Source organism: Myxine glutinosa, chromosome 1 (assembly GCF_964187855.1).
Source record: "Myxine glutinosa chromosome 1, kmMyxGlut1.1, whole genome shotgun sequence".
Classification (NCBI taxonomy): Eukaryota; Metazoa; Chordata; class Myxini; order Myxiniformes; family Myxinidae; genus Myxine; species Myxine glutinosa.
The window spans coordinates 305,364,074-305,379,354 of record NC_136261.1 but is presented as its reverse complement, the minus strand read 5'-3'; the positions used below and the strand labels follow the sequence as shown (position 1 = coordinate 305,379,354).

Sequence of the window (15,281 nt, the reverse complement as noted above, 5' to 3'; positions counted from 1 at the left end):
GAAAACCGTCTAGAAAACCACAGCTGGGATGGACAGATGGGGAGCAAACATACAGTCCCCTCTGAATAGAGGACTAATAAGTTTAAGAAAACAATGCAGGGGGTGTATATTTAGAAAAGGGAGGGATGAGTGAGAAGGCAGTAAAAGGTGAGGTTAAAGGTAAAAGCAGTAAAAGCAGTAAAAGGCTAGAGGAGGATAAGAAAAGGAAAGAAAAATGGAATGTGTGCTACATATCAAGAAGGAGAGAAGGACAACAAAATACCACCATTTATGGTTACGTACTATGTAGGTGGCCTTTGAATTGATTATGTATCGATGCTACCTAAAGTCCACAAGATAAGAAAACGCACATATGATGATGCACATTGCATCCTAGATGGGATTCACTTCGCCGAGCATGATGCTTTGTTACCAGCAAGTTTTGAGAGAAACACCTTTCCAGGTGAACAAAATAAACTGAACACAATGCATTTAGAAAATAATTACAAACATTGGGGCAATACCCCCAGCACTCACCTGGTAGAATAAACAGTATACGACACTGACTAAAGGTATTTTAAACGAATTTCTATGGTTAATTTCAATGCTAGAAGACAAGGTAGCATGGAAAACCAAACGAACATAATCATGACTTTAAACAAACAACCAAAAAAAAAACTATTTTGGGGGGGAAACCCCCCCCTCCCACGCCAATTCCGTATACCCCAATTTTTCTAATGCCTTGAACAAACATTGGTACATCACAGGTGATGAACGTTGTGAAGTTTCATCGAAATCGAGTGTGTAGTTTGAGAAGAAAGCAAATACCTATTTTGGGGGGAACCCTCCTGTATACACCTAAAGGGGCAAAAAAGTTTTAAAGCCGTGAACAAACTTTGGTAAAGCACAGGTGGTGAAGGTTGTGGTCAAGTTTCATCGAAATTGCATGTGCAGTTTCAGAGAAGAAAGCAAACACCTATTTTGGGGGGGATGGGGAGGGTCATACCTGGACCCACTTTGACCCCCCCCCCCCCCCCACCCATATACCCACTAAGACTTCGACTTTCTTAGTGCCGTGAACAAACTTCGGTACATCACGGGTGATGAAGGTTGTGGTCAAGTTTCATCGAAATATTGTGTGTAGTTTCAGAGAAGAAACCAAACACCTATTTTGGTGGGGGTCAAACCTAGATCCACTTTGACCCCCGGTCGACCCCCTTACACCCCGATATTTTAAATGCTGTGAACAAACTTTAGTCACAACACAACTATCATTTGTGCCAAGTTTGGTCATAATCCCTTCAGCGGTTTCGGAGAAGAAGTTGCAAGTGTATATGGACGGACTGATGGACGGACGACACGCCGTCGCATAAGCTCCACTGAATTTCGTTCCAGGTGAGCTAAAAAAAATAATGACAAAGCAGATACAGGGCCAACCAACTATTAATGAAACAGTGGGAAAGATAAAGAGGAAAGGTTGGAAAGGAGATTCAAAAGATACACATGCAGGTTGAGATAGAGGGTGGACAGATGAGTGAGATTGGATGGTCATACAGGGAGGGAAGGGGAGGATGGAGAGTAAATGATTCAGCCATTTTGTATGTACCATATGATAAATAGAAAGCACCAGTGTGCTTTGTTGTGCTTAAATTTTACGATTATATTGGACCAAAATTCTTCAAATTCCCACCCATTTCCCTCTAATAATAATAATAATAATAATGCATTTATTTTATATAGCGCTTTTCAGGAAGCCCAAAGACGCTTTGACAGAGTGCAAAACATAACGCATAGCAAAACATAAAGACAATTGCAAAAAAAGAAGAATCAATAGGGAAATATTCAAAGCACAAAGGAGGGAGAAGGAGAGGAGATAGTCAGGGGTTAGATGCTGTGGGTTAAATGTTGAATGCAGTGTTGAACAGGTGGGTCTTGAGTGATGTTTTGAATGTGGTGAGTGAGGAGGAGTCTCTGATGGTGTGAGGTAGCGAGTTCCAGAGGGTGGGAGCAGCGATGGAGAAGGCCCTGTCCCCCCAGGATCTAAATTTGGTCCGGATGGGGGGGGTCAGGAGGTTGGTACCAGCAGAGCGGAGGTTGCGGGTGGGAGTGTGTCTGGAGAGGAGGTCAGCCAGGTAGGATGGGGCCAGGTTATGGAGGGCTTTGTAGGTCAAGAGGAGGATTTTGTACTGGATTCTCTGGGAGATGGGGAGCCAGTGAAGCTTGTAAAGGACGGGGGTGATGTGGTCACGGGTCCGGGAATGGGTGAGTAGACGGGCAGCGGAGTTCTGAATGTATTGGAGTTTATTGGTGATTGTTGAGGGTGAACCATAAAGGAGGCTATTGCAGTAGTCCAGACGGGAAGTGATGAAGGCGTGGATGAGGGTTTCTGCAGCCACAGAGGAGAGGGATGGACGGAGACGGGCGATGTTTTTCAGGTGGAAGAAGGCTGTCTTTGTGATCTGTTTAGTGTATTTGTCGAAGGAGAGGGTTTGGTCAAAGATGATGCCAAGATTCCGGATGTGAGGGGAGGTGGACACTGGGAAACCGTCGATGTTGAGGGCAAAGTTATGGGTGGACTTGGTGAGCCTCTCTGAGCAACTTTCACAATTTCTTCCCCCAAAACCGTCTCAATTTCTGAATTACTTTCACTTAATATACACCATGACCGGGAATCTTGCGTGAACCGTCCAGTCCATGTTGGTACCACACTGTAATTGCGAGAAAACATTTACTTCACTCACCTGATAGTCCTGTTCAATGGAAGACTGTGTCATGTCATCTGCTTTCTCCTTCCGTCTCTGTCCATCCTGAGGCCGGTTGGTGGTTGAAGTTGAATCAGTGCGCTGCTGCCTGGCTGGCCGGTCCATGGTCTGACGGCCCAATGTTTCTTTGCGGTGGCGAATCAACTTCCTGTAACATAGATGCCAATATCATGAGATGCAGCAAAGGCCATGGTGACGATCAACCTTTAGGCCTGATCCACATATCTACCTGCAGAAGCTTCAAGAACTGTTGTCATATAATTAAACTAGAACGGCACTTGGTAGAGCGCATACCTCCACCAGGCTGAACAGTTTATGTTTTGTATCCCACTGACAGGCCGGATCTGGATTCAGACCTGAACCAAAATCTAATCAGCTTGTTCTGGTCACCTAACCAACTCATCCACCAAGTTTAGTTATAACTCGTCCACAACTTTTTAAAATATCATGTTATATATCGCTTTTCGCTCGATCTCTCAATGGTGAAGAATCAATTGATAAATTCGAGCCTGGTGTTGGCTTAGTGGTTCGGGTGCTGGCTTGGGATCCGAGGATCCAGAGTTCGAATCCCGGTCGATCGTTGAATTAACGCCAGAGGGGGTTGACTCAGCCTGTCATCCTTCCGAGGTCAGCAAAATGAGTACCAACTCACTGGTAATTGGGGCACTGCATCAGCGGCACAAACACGCTTCCAGAAAAAATGATGCAACCAGCAGCCACAGGCTGCCTACAAAAAACAACTTTATAAATTAAATAATTCTCGTATCCAAATCCACATTCAGATCTTCACCAAAATCTAATCGATTCGTCCTTGTCACACAACCAACCTGTCCACCAAGTTTCGTCCAAATCCGTCCATAACTTTTTGAGATATCCTGCTATGTATCGTTTTTGGCCCGATCTTCCAATGGTGAGGAATCACTAAAAAAAATTGACTAGCCAGATCCGAATCCGGATCTTCGCCGAAATCAAATCATTTCTTCCTTGTCACATACGCTACCTCTCTGTCAAATTTCGTCCGAATCCGTCCACAACTTTTTGACACATCTTGCTCACAGACAAACACAGACAGACAGATAAACTGACAGACAAACAGACAGACAAACAGGAGTGAAAACATAACCGCCATTCACCTTCGGTGGCGGAGGTAATAAAAAGTAACACTGCAATTGCACATAATACTCCCACCAACAAAAATCATTTATAACAACATTGCATTCCTTTTTATTTCATTTGTGCAAACTTAGAAGCAACGATGACAGATCATGCAAAATGGCTAAAGAGGACAGAGAGCTTATGGAGCTTCATTGTGAAAATAACTAAAACATACAAAAAAGGCTAATCAATAAACAAAAGACAAGAACGGCACTCCACCAGGCTGAACAGTTTATATTTTGTATCCCATTGATAGGCCGTATCCAGACCTTAACCAAATTATAATCGGCTTGTTCTTGTCACACACCAAACCTTTCCACCAAGTTTTGCCCACAACGTTTGGAAATATCATGCTATATATTGTTTCCCCCCCCCCCCCCCCTATCCCACAATGATGACGGATCACTTTTAAAAATTTCAAAAATCGTAGCATCTGAATCTGGATCTTCACCAAAACCGAATCTGTTAGTCCTCGTCACACAACCAGCCGGTCCAGCAGGTTTCGTCCAAATCCATCCATAACATTTTGAGATATCGTACAAAGACACAGACAAACAGACAGCCAGACTACAATATATCCTTTCAAATCAGAAAATAAAAAGAAATGGCATTGACAAAATTATTGACACCCTAGAGTTAATATTTGGTAGAACAGCCTTTCGACAAAATAACTGCAGTCAAGCGCTTCCTCTTGCCATGAATGAGCTTCCTCCACTTCTCTACTGGCAGTTTGGCCCACTCTTCTTGTGCAAACAGCTCCAGTTCTCCTAGATTTGAACGGTGCCTTCTCCCAACTGCTGTTCTCAGATCTCCCCACAGGTTTTCAATGGGATTTAGTTCTGGACTCATTGCTGGCCACTTCAGAACAGTCCAGCGTTTTGTCTTGAACCATTTCTGGGTGCTTTTTGAAGTGTGTTTAGGGCCTTTGTCCTGCTGCAAGACCTATTACCTTCGACAGAGACCCAGCTTTCTGACACTGGGTTGAACATTGCGCTCCAAAATTCCTTGGTAATTTACTGCTTTCAGGACGCCATGCACACATTCTAGGCACCCAGTGCCAGAGGCAGCACAGCAACCCCAAAACATCCCTGAACCTCCTCAATGTTTGACTGTAGGGAAGGTGTTCTTTATTTTTAAGGCTTCATTTTGTTTTCTATAAACATAGAGATGATGTGCATTACCAAAAAGCTATAATTTGGTCTCATCTGTCCACGGGACATTCTCCCAGAAGGATTTTGGCTTGTTCAGGTGGGTTTTGGCAATCTCCAGTTGAGGTTTATGTTCTCTCTCAGCAGTGGGGTGCTCCTGGGTTTCCTACCATAGAACCCCCTTTCATTGAGTTGGTGACGGATGGTGCAAGTTGAAAGTGTCGTACCTTGTGTCTGAAGGTCAGCTTGAATCTGTTTGGCAGTCAATCGAGGTGCTTTCCCAACCATTCGAACAATCCTTTGCTGCAATCTTCGATCAAGTTTTCTCTTGCGGCCACGTCTAGGGAGATTGGCTACAGTGCCATGGGCCTTAAACTTCCTGATAACATTGCATAGGGTGGACCCAGGAACATCAAGGTCTCTGGAGATGGATTTTTAGCCTTGAGATTGTCCATGCTTGGCTACAATCTGGTGTCTGACCTCAGACAATATTATTCTCTGCTTTTCTTTCTTTTCTCCATGCTCATTGCGGAACACACAGTGACACAAAACAGCAGAATGACTCCTTTTCTCCATTCAAACTGGTTGAATGAGTGATTTTTATATTGCAGGCACCTGCAACTCACCATCGGTGAGTTCAATTCGAAATTAATGGAGAATCACCTGCTTGAAATCGAATTATTTCGAGAAACTTCTAAAAGGAGCCAATAATTGTCTGCGCCATTTTAGGATTTCTGTGTGGAATAAGCTAAGATTTAGTGATTTTTCAGGTTTTTTTGTTTTGTTCCACTGCAAACCAAAGAAATACATATGTGAATATAAAACGAATTTTTTAATTTCAACAATTTTCTGAAAGAAATGGTGCATTATTTGAAAGAAAGTGCAAGGATGCCAATATTTTTGGCTACGACTATGTATGGGCAAACCTTTTGGAGACGACCTTAAACTGGAACTTGCTCTTAAACAGAGAGAGAGACATAACAAAGGGAAACAAAGAACAAAAGTAAGGCAACAATAATGCAACATGCAGGTACACACGTGTGGATAACAACCTTAAAATTTTAATAAACCCAGCCGCAAACAGCTGGAGGGAAAAGGAGGTTACTTATTGTGCTGGTACAGTGGTCAAAATGGACCTAACTATCAATGACGTCACAATGTATACATTGGTAAAACCTATAATACAGACTCAACTACTTGGTGAAAACTAATAATCGACGAACTTGTTAATCCCATGAGGATAATAGTAAATACATCACTGATGTCATCACACGACATGATTTTAGATAACAGTATTATTTCCCCAAAAACCTGAACATTTACATGTTTTCCCTTTAAGAGTAACATCGCTAAGCTAAATAAATGAGGAAGTCAAAATGCTTATATTTTTACCTGCGACGTATCGCAGGTCAACAAGTGCATGTGATTATGGTATTATAATTATTGTATCCCAGCACAATGTAAGAGCATACTGTGGATTTAAGGTCATTCCACTGCTGACACAAACAATGATGGAAACCTTTGGAGAGCACAATGGAAATCCCTTATGTGAGCTCTGTGCTGATCTCATTAGTCTTCATAACAATACTGTTGCAGATGAGTCTGTCAGAAGGACAGTTGATACAGGAGAGCAGATTGGCAAATCTCAGTACCAGTCCTTCGTAAAAGAAAGGCTTGTTGAATGCTCCGTGCCCCCATCTGATTCCATCAAGAGAAATAACTTATCTCTGATGTCTTGCCCATCCAAGAAGCCAGCGACTAAATCACGAATGCAAATAGCCAATCTTAAGAGTGATTGTAATCTCTTTTCAAGACAATGCATGCCAGACATGAGATAGCAATTTAGATGATTTCATCATGTTCGGGAACCAGCCATGTCCACCTTCAATATGTCATCAACGAAAAATAAGGACATGTGTTAAGGTTGATTTGTTGCAGTGCCTGGAAGATTTGGCCATGCCTACCGAGGAGTTCCCTTCGATGGATGCCATAATTATCGAGGGAGCTACTATTGTGAATATGCTCAAACTCGTCACTGCTAGAACATTTGGAATTTATGCAGCTGAAGTGTTCTTACCATATCTCCAGAGCCAACTGCAACATGTTGAAACAAGAAGGGGATTTGGTAGAGGGCATACCTCCGCCAAGGTGAACAGTTTATGTTTTGTATCCCACTGATAGGCCAGATCTGGATTCAGACCTGAACCAAAATCTGATCGGCTTGTTATTGTCACCTAACCAACTTGTCTAACAAGTTTAGTCATAACTCGTCCATAACTTTATAAATATGGTATATATTCTCTCAATCTCTCAATGGTGAAGAACCACTAAAAAATTAAATAATTATTGTATCCGAATCCATATTCAGATCTTCACCAAAATTGAATCAATTCTTCCTTGTCACATACCCAACCTGTCCACCAAGTTTCGTCTGAATATGTCGACAATTTTATGAGATACAACAACAACAACATGCATTTTAAGGCCATTTTCCCTGCAAGAGCGGGGGTTAGCCTTGCGGTCCCCATGACAATCTTCTCCATTTTGCCCTATTTTCTGCATCTCTCCTTGTAAACCCCCTTGCCCGCATGTCTTCTTCCACCGTCTTTAGCCAAATCTTTCTCGGTCTTCCCCATCCTCTACTTCCTTCTACATTAATTTCCATCACTCTTCTCAACCAGTCACTTTCATCCTTCCTCAACACATGACCAAACCATCTCAACCTGTTCCTCTTCACAGCATCAATCACAGGCTCTATTCCCATAATCTTTCGCAATTCATCATTTGTCTTCCTCTCTCTCAGCGACACTCCGCACATCCACCGAACCATTCGCATTTCCACCCTTTCCAGCCTTCATTGCTGCTCTACATTCATGACCCATGTCTCGCTCCCATAAATCAAAACACTTCTCACACATGCAGCATACACCTTTCCCTTCAGCTTCAACGACACTCACCTCCTCATCAGCACGCCACTCAGTTCCCGAAACTTCTTCCATGCACATCTCACTCGAGCAACCGTTGCCGAATCTGATCCACCTTCTCCATTCAGCATGTGTCCGAGATAGCAAAATGTTTTCACACCTTCCAGCTTCACGCCGTCTCCAAGATCCAACTCAACATTTCCTCCATCTGCAGCTCCCTCTGTGCGCACCTTACATTTGAATGTAGCTGCCACACTGGTTAATGACCCTCTCAGACCACTACATTTTTGATGAACCCACTCAGCGCACATTGTACATTGAATGGAGGTCACTCCGACACCCTTCCTGCACACAGCACATGGCCACTTCCCAGTTCTTTCCACCTCACCACATGCTTTACCACTTCCCATCACCTTCGTCTTTCCTATATTCACCTTCAGACCTTTTGACTCAATACTTTCCTTCCACTTGTTCATCTTTTCCTTCAGTCCATCCATACTATCCGCAATCAACACCAGATCATCTGCATACAACTCCCATGGTAAACCCTCCTTTACGGTCTGAGCCAGCACCTCCATCACAGCTACAAATAGTAGTGGACTTAGTACCGACCCCTGATGCACTCCCACCTTCACCTCAAACTCACCAATTTTTTGAGATATCCTGCTATATATCGTTTTTGGATCTATCTCCCAATGGTGACGAATCACTGAAAAAATTATACTAGCCGGATCCGAATCTGGTCTTCACCAAAATCTAATCATTTAGTCCTTGTCACATACGCTACATCTCTGCCAAATTTCGTCCTAATCCATCCACAACTTTTTGAGATATTTTGTTCTGGCCTAAGGTTCTGGCCTTCTGGCACTGGCCTGAGGTATTTCATGAGCTACCCCCATAAACGTAACAATATTGTCGTGTGATTCTCCTCGGTTAATACCGGAAAATCACGGATAGCAATCGAGCTTAATGAGGTGACGATCAATGGCGGATTCGACGATATATATGCGCGGGGGAGAAAAGAAAGAGGAAGGAGCGGTGAGATTTACCTGATGGTCCACGCGGTCTTCAACCTGCGAAAAGTAACTCACAAATGAAAATGGAATTATGTACAAAAATAAATGATTTATTCTTCGGAACCTGATAACAAAGAGCGTGCCGGTAAAAACTAAACCTAGGTTGGGATCCCACTCACAGACTTCAACAACAGCATAGGGGAATGAATTAAGCAAATAAATAGTTGTCGGCTGTGGGTGCGTCTTATCTCTGTCTGGCAGTCAGGAATCGTTAGGTCCGTTCAGGCTCGTCGTGTAGGCCCCAAGTGTGCAGTCCGGGAACGGCTCCGATCCCCGGGAACTGCTCGGCCGTCGGCACAACCAGGCCTCGATGTCCTCGTTCGCGCTCCGGTCTCGCCCGCTCCAGCGGCAAGCCTCGCTCGCACGTGAACGCCAGGGAGGAGAATTGACGGCGCTCCAACGTTTCTCCAACATTCGTCATAAAGCAGGCAATTTGCGGATCGCAAAGGAATTTGGGGCAGGCAGGAGGTCCAAGAACGAGAGAGGTGGGTCCAACCGAGAGAAAAGCAAGGGGCAGAAAGGAGACGAAGGAAGAGAGAAAATGTCCGTCTCTGCTCACTTTTATTAGACGTCCTCTGACGTCACTGGTGCTTCCCTTCCAATGAGCGCGTCGCTTGTTGGTAGCGTTTCGCGTCCTACGCACTGATTGGCCGAGCGCTTTGCGCCTTTGGTGTCACATCATCGGTGGTGGCCAATCCGTGTCGCATGTCCATCTTCCTTCCTCTCCAATCGGTGCTCTGGTTCTTGCTTGCCACTCCCCCCCGGCCAGTCACGAACCTTCCTGGGCGTGGTTCCCGGCCTGCCTGTTCAATGTTTGGTCATCATGCCGGCGTGTGCGCGGCCGCTTCCGGTCTGTTCGTCCAGTCAGATTTTATTATGAGGGAAGTTAATTAGTGTGTATGCGCTATTGCGCTAATGGGCCTAGCTAATGTATGTGATGTGTTGCCATAAGGAACACTGGAATGATCACAGAGGGGACGACACACCGGGGAATTAGCATAAACCCAAGAACTACTTAACATGCCCCGCTCCCTTGCGGCGGGGACACAGATACGCAGCTTACTCCGACAAACCGGGCTAGACAGGTCCCCGACTTACTTACATAGAGATGGTTCTTCTGCTTCACATCGGAGCACCTACCTATGCAGATCTAGCTAAATCTATATATGCTAGGGCCCGACCCAAAATCTGATGCCTCGACCCAAAATTCATAACAATATTTTCTGTATGTAATAAACGACAATTATGCTAAATTTCATGTTTGTAGCAGGATGTGCACAATTTTTCTTATATCCGCCGGACCAAATAAACTGCTTCACTGGCACATTAACGTTTTCATCAAGATGGTACATTGGATCTGATATCAATTTTCAATATTGCTATATATCGATTTGCCAAATGAAACGCTCAGCTCAGCAATCCCTTGAAAATATATTATAACTGCTCCTCAACATATACTTCCTTCCATGAACTTCCCACCTTACACACAATCATCAGCTTAACTGGACTTTAGTCCTTTAGTCCGGTGAGCTTATGCCATCGAGCAGTGTCCGTAGGTAAGTCAGTCAACGAGTCAGCGAGTGAGTCTGCAAACACTTCATTCATCATCACTTGAACCAAAAACACGATTTTGATTAAACTTAGCCACAAGCTTCAAATCTGTTGCATAACGAAGGTGTATTGACCACATCAAAATCTGCGCTCGTTAGGGTATTTCCTGGGGGGAGGGAGGAGTTTGACCTCCCCCCCAAGATAGGTATTTGCTCTCTTCTTCAAAACTACACACACAATTTCGATGAAACTTGACCACGAGCTTCATATCTGATGCCTAACGAAGGTGTATTGACCACATCAAAATCTGCGCTCATTAAGGGAGTCTACGGGTAGGGGGGGATTGACCTACCTACCACCCCCCCCCCCCCCCAAAATATATTCATCGATGCACCAATGTTTGTTCATGGCATTAAAAAAAGAATCAGGGTCTCAGAGAGTCTGTGGGGGGTTTGAGAACTGTTGTTCCTGATCCAGGTGAGCTTCAAGACCCGCGGTCCTATTTTTTTGATCAGCGAAATATAATCACTTGATAGTTTATTAGTTGATGAACTGTACTTTTCACAAAGTGTTGGTGCTGCCAGCAGTTTTCTTGGCAATGTACTGGGTGGTTTGTCATTGCCTCCCAACTTTGTTTGTCCTCATCAGGTAAAATGGTAAAAAGGTAAAATGGCTCATCTGTCGGAAACTCAAACCAGAGCAAGAAATCCTGGTCAACTCGAGCTGTGGGAGATCACATTCAGACAAAAAGTGTGACGTTTATTCAATTTTATAAACCGATTTTCTGAGAAGACGACCTTACACAATCTATTGAAATTAGTGGTGATGGGCTCATCCCTGCAGTTCAGCAAAGCATTTCAAATTTATTAATTAGAGCCAATTAAAAATATATATATATAAGGAAGTTGAACACATGGGAGTCAAAAGGTATCCCATCCACCCAGCACTTTGCAATTAGAGTAGACCATGGTCCTGCATGAAAAACTCAGCACTGATATTAGTTCCCTCCGATAAGTTCCAGCCACTTAAAAACAAAACAAAAAAAAACAAACAAAAAAACGCACGCGCATGTCGTGCGCGTGACAGACACACAGACACACACACACACACACACACACACACACACACACACACACACACACACACACACACACACACACACACACACACACACACACACACACACACACACACACACACACACACACACACACACACACACACACACACACACACACACACACACACACACACACACACGTTCGTCATCTTTGGGGGCACTCTGGGTATCAGTGACATCACAACATTGGTGCTGCCTTTCTCACCGCTCAGCGACACTCCGAAAGGCGTATTTCCTTCAGGATGAATTTCCTCCTCCCCAAGGATGGCAACCCTTGGGGATTATCCATGCTGTATACTTTAAATAGTGAACATCCAGCAAGGAAGAATCATGTACCATTTTAAAAGTCTTTGGTAGGACTCGACCGGGCTTTGAACCACTGACCTCCCAGACTCAGAGCAGGCGCTCTAACCATTAAACCACCAAATTTCAAAAAGGCAGAAAAAGGTAAAAAGGTAAAACAGGTAGATGTTTTACGGTATATCACGGTTTCATTGGCAATATCAGTGTTGATATTGGCTCGGGAGTGCATCAAAAAGTGGAATGATACGGTGTTATCTTGAAGTGTAGAAAGTAGGGTCATCTATTATAATTCAAAAGAGTTATGTAAATTCATAGGGCGAGGCATCAATATGTGCACCGTCCATCAGAAGGATGTTAAGCCAGAGGACCCGTCTGCCAGCACTGGACGCTCGTGGACATTAAAGACCCCATGGTGTCCCTTGATTTACTTGGAAGGCAACGGTAAACCACCCAATCAATTAACTGCTCGTCAAGTGGTATCAGTGTAAAAATGATAGAGCAAGACGAAGTTTGTTGAGGAGGTGCTCCTCGTGACTCCTCTCCCCCGTAATGCGTCAAAAGCTTCCCCACTATGCCCCCTCATCAAGTATTATCCTTTGGATTTGTCTATTTGTTTATTTTAAAGTGAAATGCCATAACCCAAGCCCTCTCACTCCCACAGATCTCCCGATGTCCCTGTTCTCTGGTGTTGTACTTGTGTGCTTCCCTCCCTCTCCCCATCTCGTCTCCCGCTCCCCTTATTGTACGTTTTGTGCGTCCGTTTTTTTTTTTTGTGATTAATGTTAGCTCTTAGCCTAACCGCAACGGTTTTGCCGCTAGCCCAACACCAGTCCCTGGTGTTGGGCTAGCGGCTAGGGTGCCGGCTTAGGATCCTAAGATCCTGGGTTCGAATCCCGGTCGATCGCTGAATTAACGCCAGGGGGGTTGACTCAGCCTGTCATCCTTCCGAGGTGGGCTAATTGAGTACCAGTTCACTGGTAATTCCCTGTTTGTCGTAAAAGGCGGCAAAAAGGGTTGGCGGCAGGAAGGGCATCCGGCCGTAAAACATTGCTTCAAAAGGGGACCAAAAAACAACAACAACCACGGTTCCCGAAAAAGGCCAACCCCCGCTTTGCGGGGAAAAATGGCCTCTCAAGGTGGTTATGGTTTTTATATTAATGTTAGCTCTTACACGAGCCTCAATCTTGTATACAAAAATAATAATAATAATAATAAAAACCCAGCCCCGTGATCCCATCGATGATGTGATAAAATAAGCAGCACAGAGTATGGCACATTTGATCAATTGATGTATTTGTATCACATTAGTCCTGTCTTTATCTTTCAGGCATTTTGCACACAAACCCATGAGTGTCGAGAGTAAAAATCTGATAGTCTTGATATTAGTTGATGAGCCAGAACCCCAAAACAGACCCAGCATTGCCATTTGGGTGGGAAAATTCTACCATATCCTTTCTGAAAACTCAACCTGTACTTTATGGAAATGTCAGGTGGGCTTCACTTGTCAAAGCAGCTTACAGGTTGAAACTGTGTTGCCATGGCAACTAATTCCTGCATTCCATTCCTTTAAAACAATAAAGAAAAATGAATATATTGGAAACTACAAAAATATATTTGTAATGAAAGGATGTAAATATTGTTACATTTATGGAGGTAGGTAAGAGAATACCGTAGGAAAGGTAGGACTGAATTGAAATAGTATTGACAGTGCGCCGTGTAGGAAAACATCTTCAGAAATGGAGCTTGAAAAAGTCATTTTTGTTCAAGAAGAAAAAGAAAAAGGCCGAAATGTTTTAATTTCCTGAAACATTACATATGTTCGTATATTTCGACAGCAGTGCATTTGGTTTGAATACAATTCCATGTTTAAGGCCTGACTGACGGTGATGCTGGCTTGTGCGATTCCTGAATGACAATCGAGTCAGAAGGAGGGATTCCCAAAAGGTAGTCAGGAACAGAGCAAACAAATGTCCTTAAAAGCAGGTGTAACTTGTGTCGAGGCTTCTGTCACATAGTCTGATCAAACCAAAGGAACATGGAAAAAACATTTTGAAAGAAAATAGAATTTCAAGAGTGCAGCTATTATGCAGTCCAAAGACTGAAATGAAACAGATATATCACATCAAGTCGTTCGTAAAGAAATTATTGCACAAGAAAACACTATACAGGGTTTGAACGGCAAGGAGCCGCAAGCCGTCTGGCTATAAAGAACATTCCCATGGCCTGTCTTCTTTCATATGGAGCACATGGCTGAGTGGCATCATTGCTGGGAACACACATGATCTCATGCACACACAGACACACAGACACACAGACACACACATACCTTGGTCTCGAATAACGTTACTCCAGTTATTTGTTTCTCTGCAAAGTCCTTCATCAAGTAGGAAACAAAGATTCACGAGAAGTTGCAACGTTTCGCTTTTAAGTCGTGACGTTGCGATGTCCGATAAGAGTCATGCTCCAAGCGAATTACTTTGAGTCCCGAGCTGATGAAGAAGCCCTTCCTGTTGAAAAACCACCCCAGTGATTACTAGCCACCTGTTGGACGAAGTACAAAACAGGGGCTTATGGATTGGGTCTCGTCCATCTGTCCGTGCATGTGTGCGCGCGCCCGCAACCATATCTCGGACATGAATGGACCGATTTCGTTCATACTTGGCACAAAGACAAAACATGCTGGTATACATATGCACATCATTTTGCTTCATGATGCAATCAAAGATGACCGACTGGCAGCCATTTTAGTTGTAAAAAAAAGAAAACAACAACCCGATATTGAATACGTCCTTCCTCAACTATTTCTCGGACTTACATTTACCGATCTTGTTCAAAGTCGGCACACATATAATGAATGATAAGCTTACATATGCAAGTCATTTTCTTTCGAGGTACGATCCAAGATGGCCGATGGACGACCATTTTGTTACGTAAATGTGACCCCAACCATTTCTCGGCCATGCATGGACTGATTTTGTTCAAACCTGGCACAAAGACGACACTTGAGCATACAAATACAGAAGAGTTTGTTTTGTAATCCGACCAAAAATGGCCGACTGACAGCCTTTATCTCTGTACAGCAAAATTACTCAAACCACAATGGGGGCTATGACATTTTATGTCTATTTTCTTCTTGTTAACTACAAAACGAATGCCAAAAGTTTTCAGCAACGGAAGCAATGGCTTATAGAAGTAATGTCTTTTTAAGTAACTTGGCTTTTTTTGAGCAAGAATGATCCGAGGAGAGACCACAGTTCCAGTTC

The 15,281-nt window shown here is 43.7% G+C and overlaps 1 protein-coding gene across 3 annotated transcripts in view; it reads right to left on the bottom strand.

Annotated features, from left to right (window-relative positions):
• Positions 1–15,281, bottom strand: part of NCKIPSD (NCK interacting protein with SH3 domain) — a 143,482-nt gene that overhangs the window by 88,843 nt on the left and 39,358 nt on the right. For all 3 annotated transcript variants that reach the window (XM_068135396.2, XM_068135407.2, XM_068135416.2), the window contains one exon: positions 2,721–2,889. In XM_068135396.2, the coding sequence (XP_067991497.2) occupies positions 2,721–2,889 (169 nt within the window). The remainder of the gene's footprint in view (positions 1–2,720; positions 2,890–15,281) is intronic.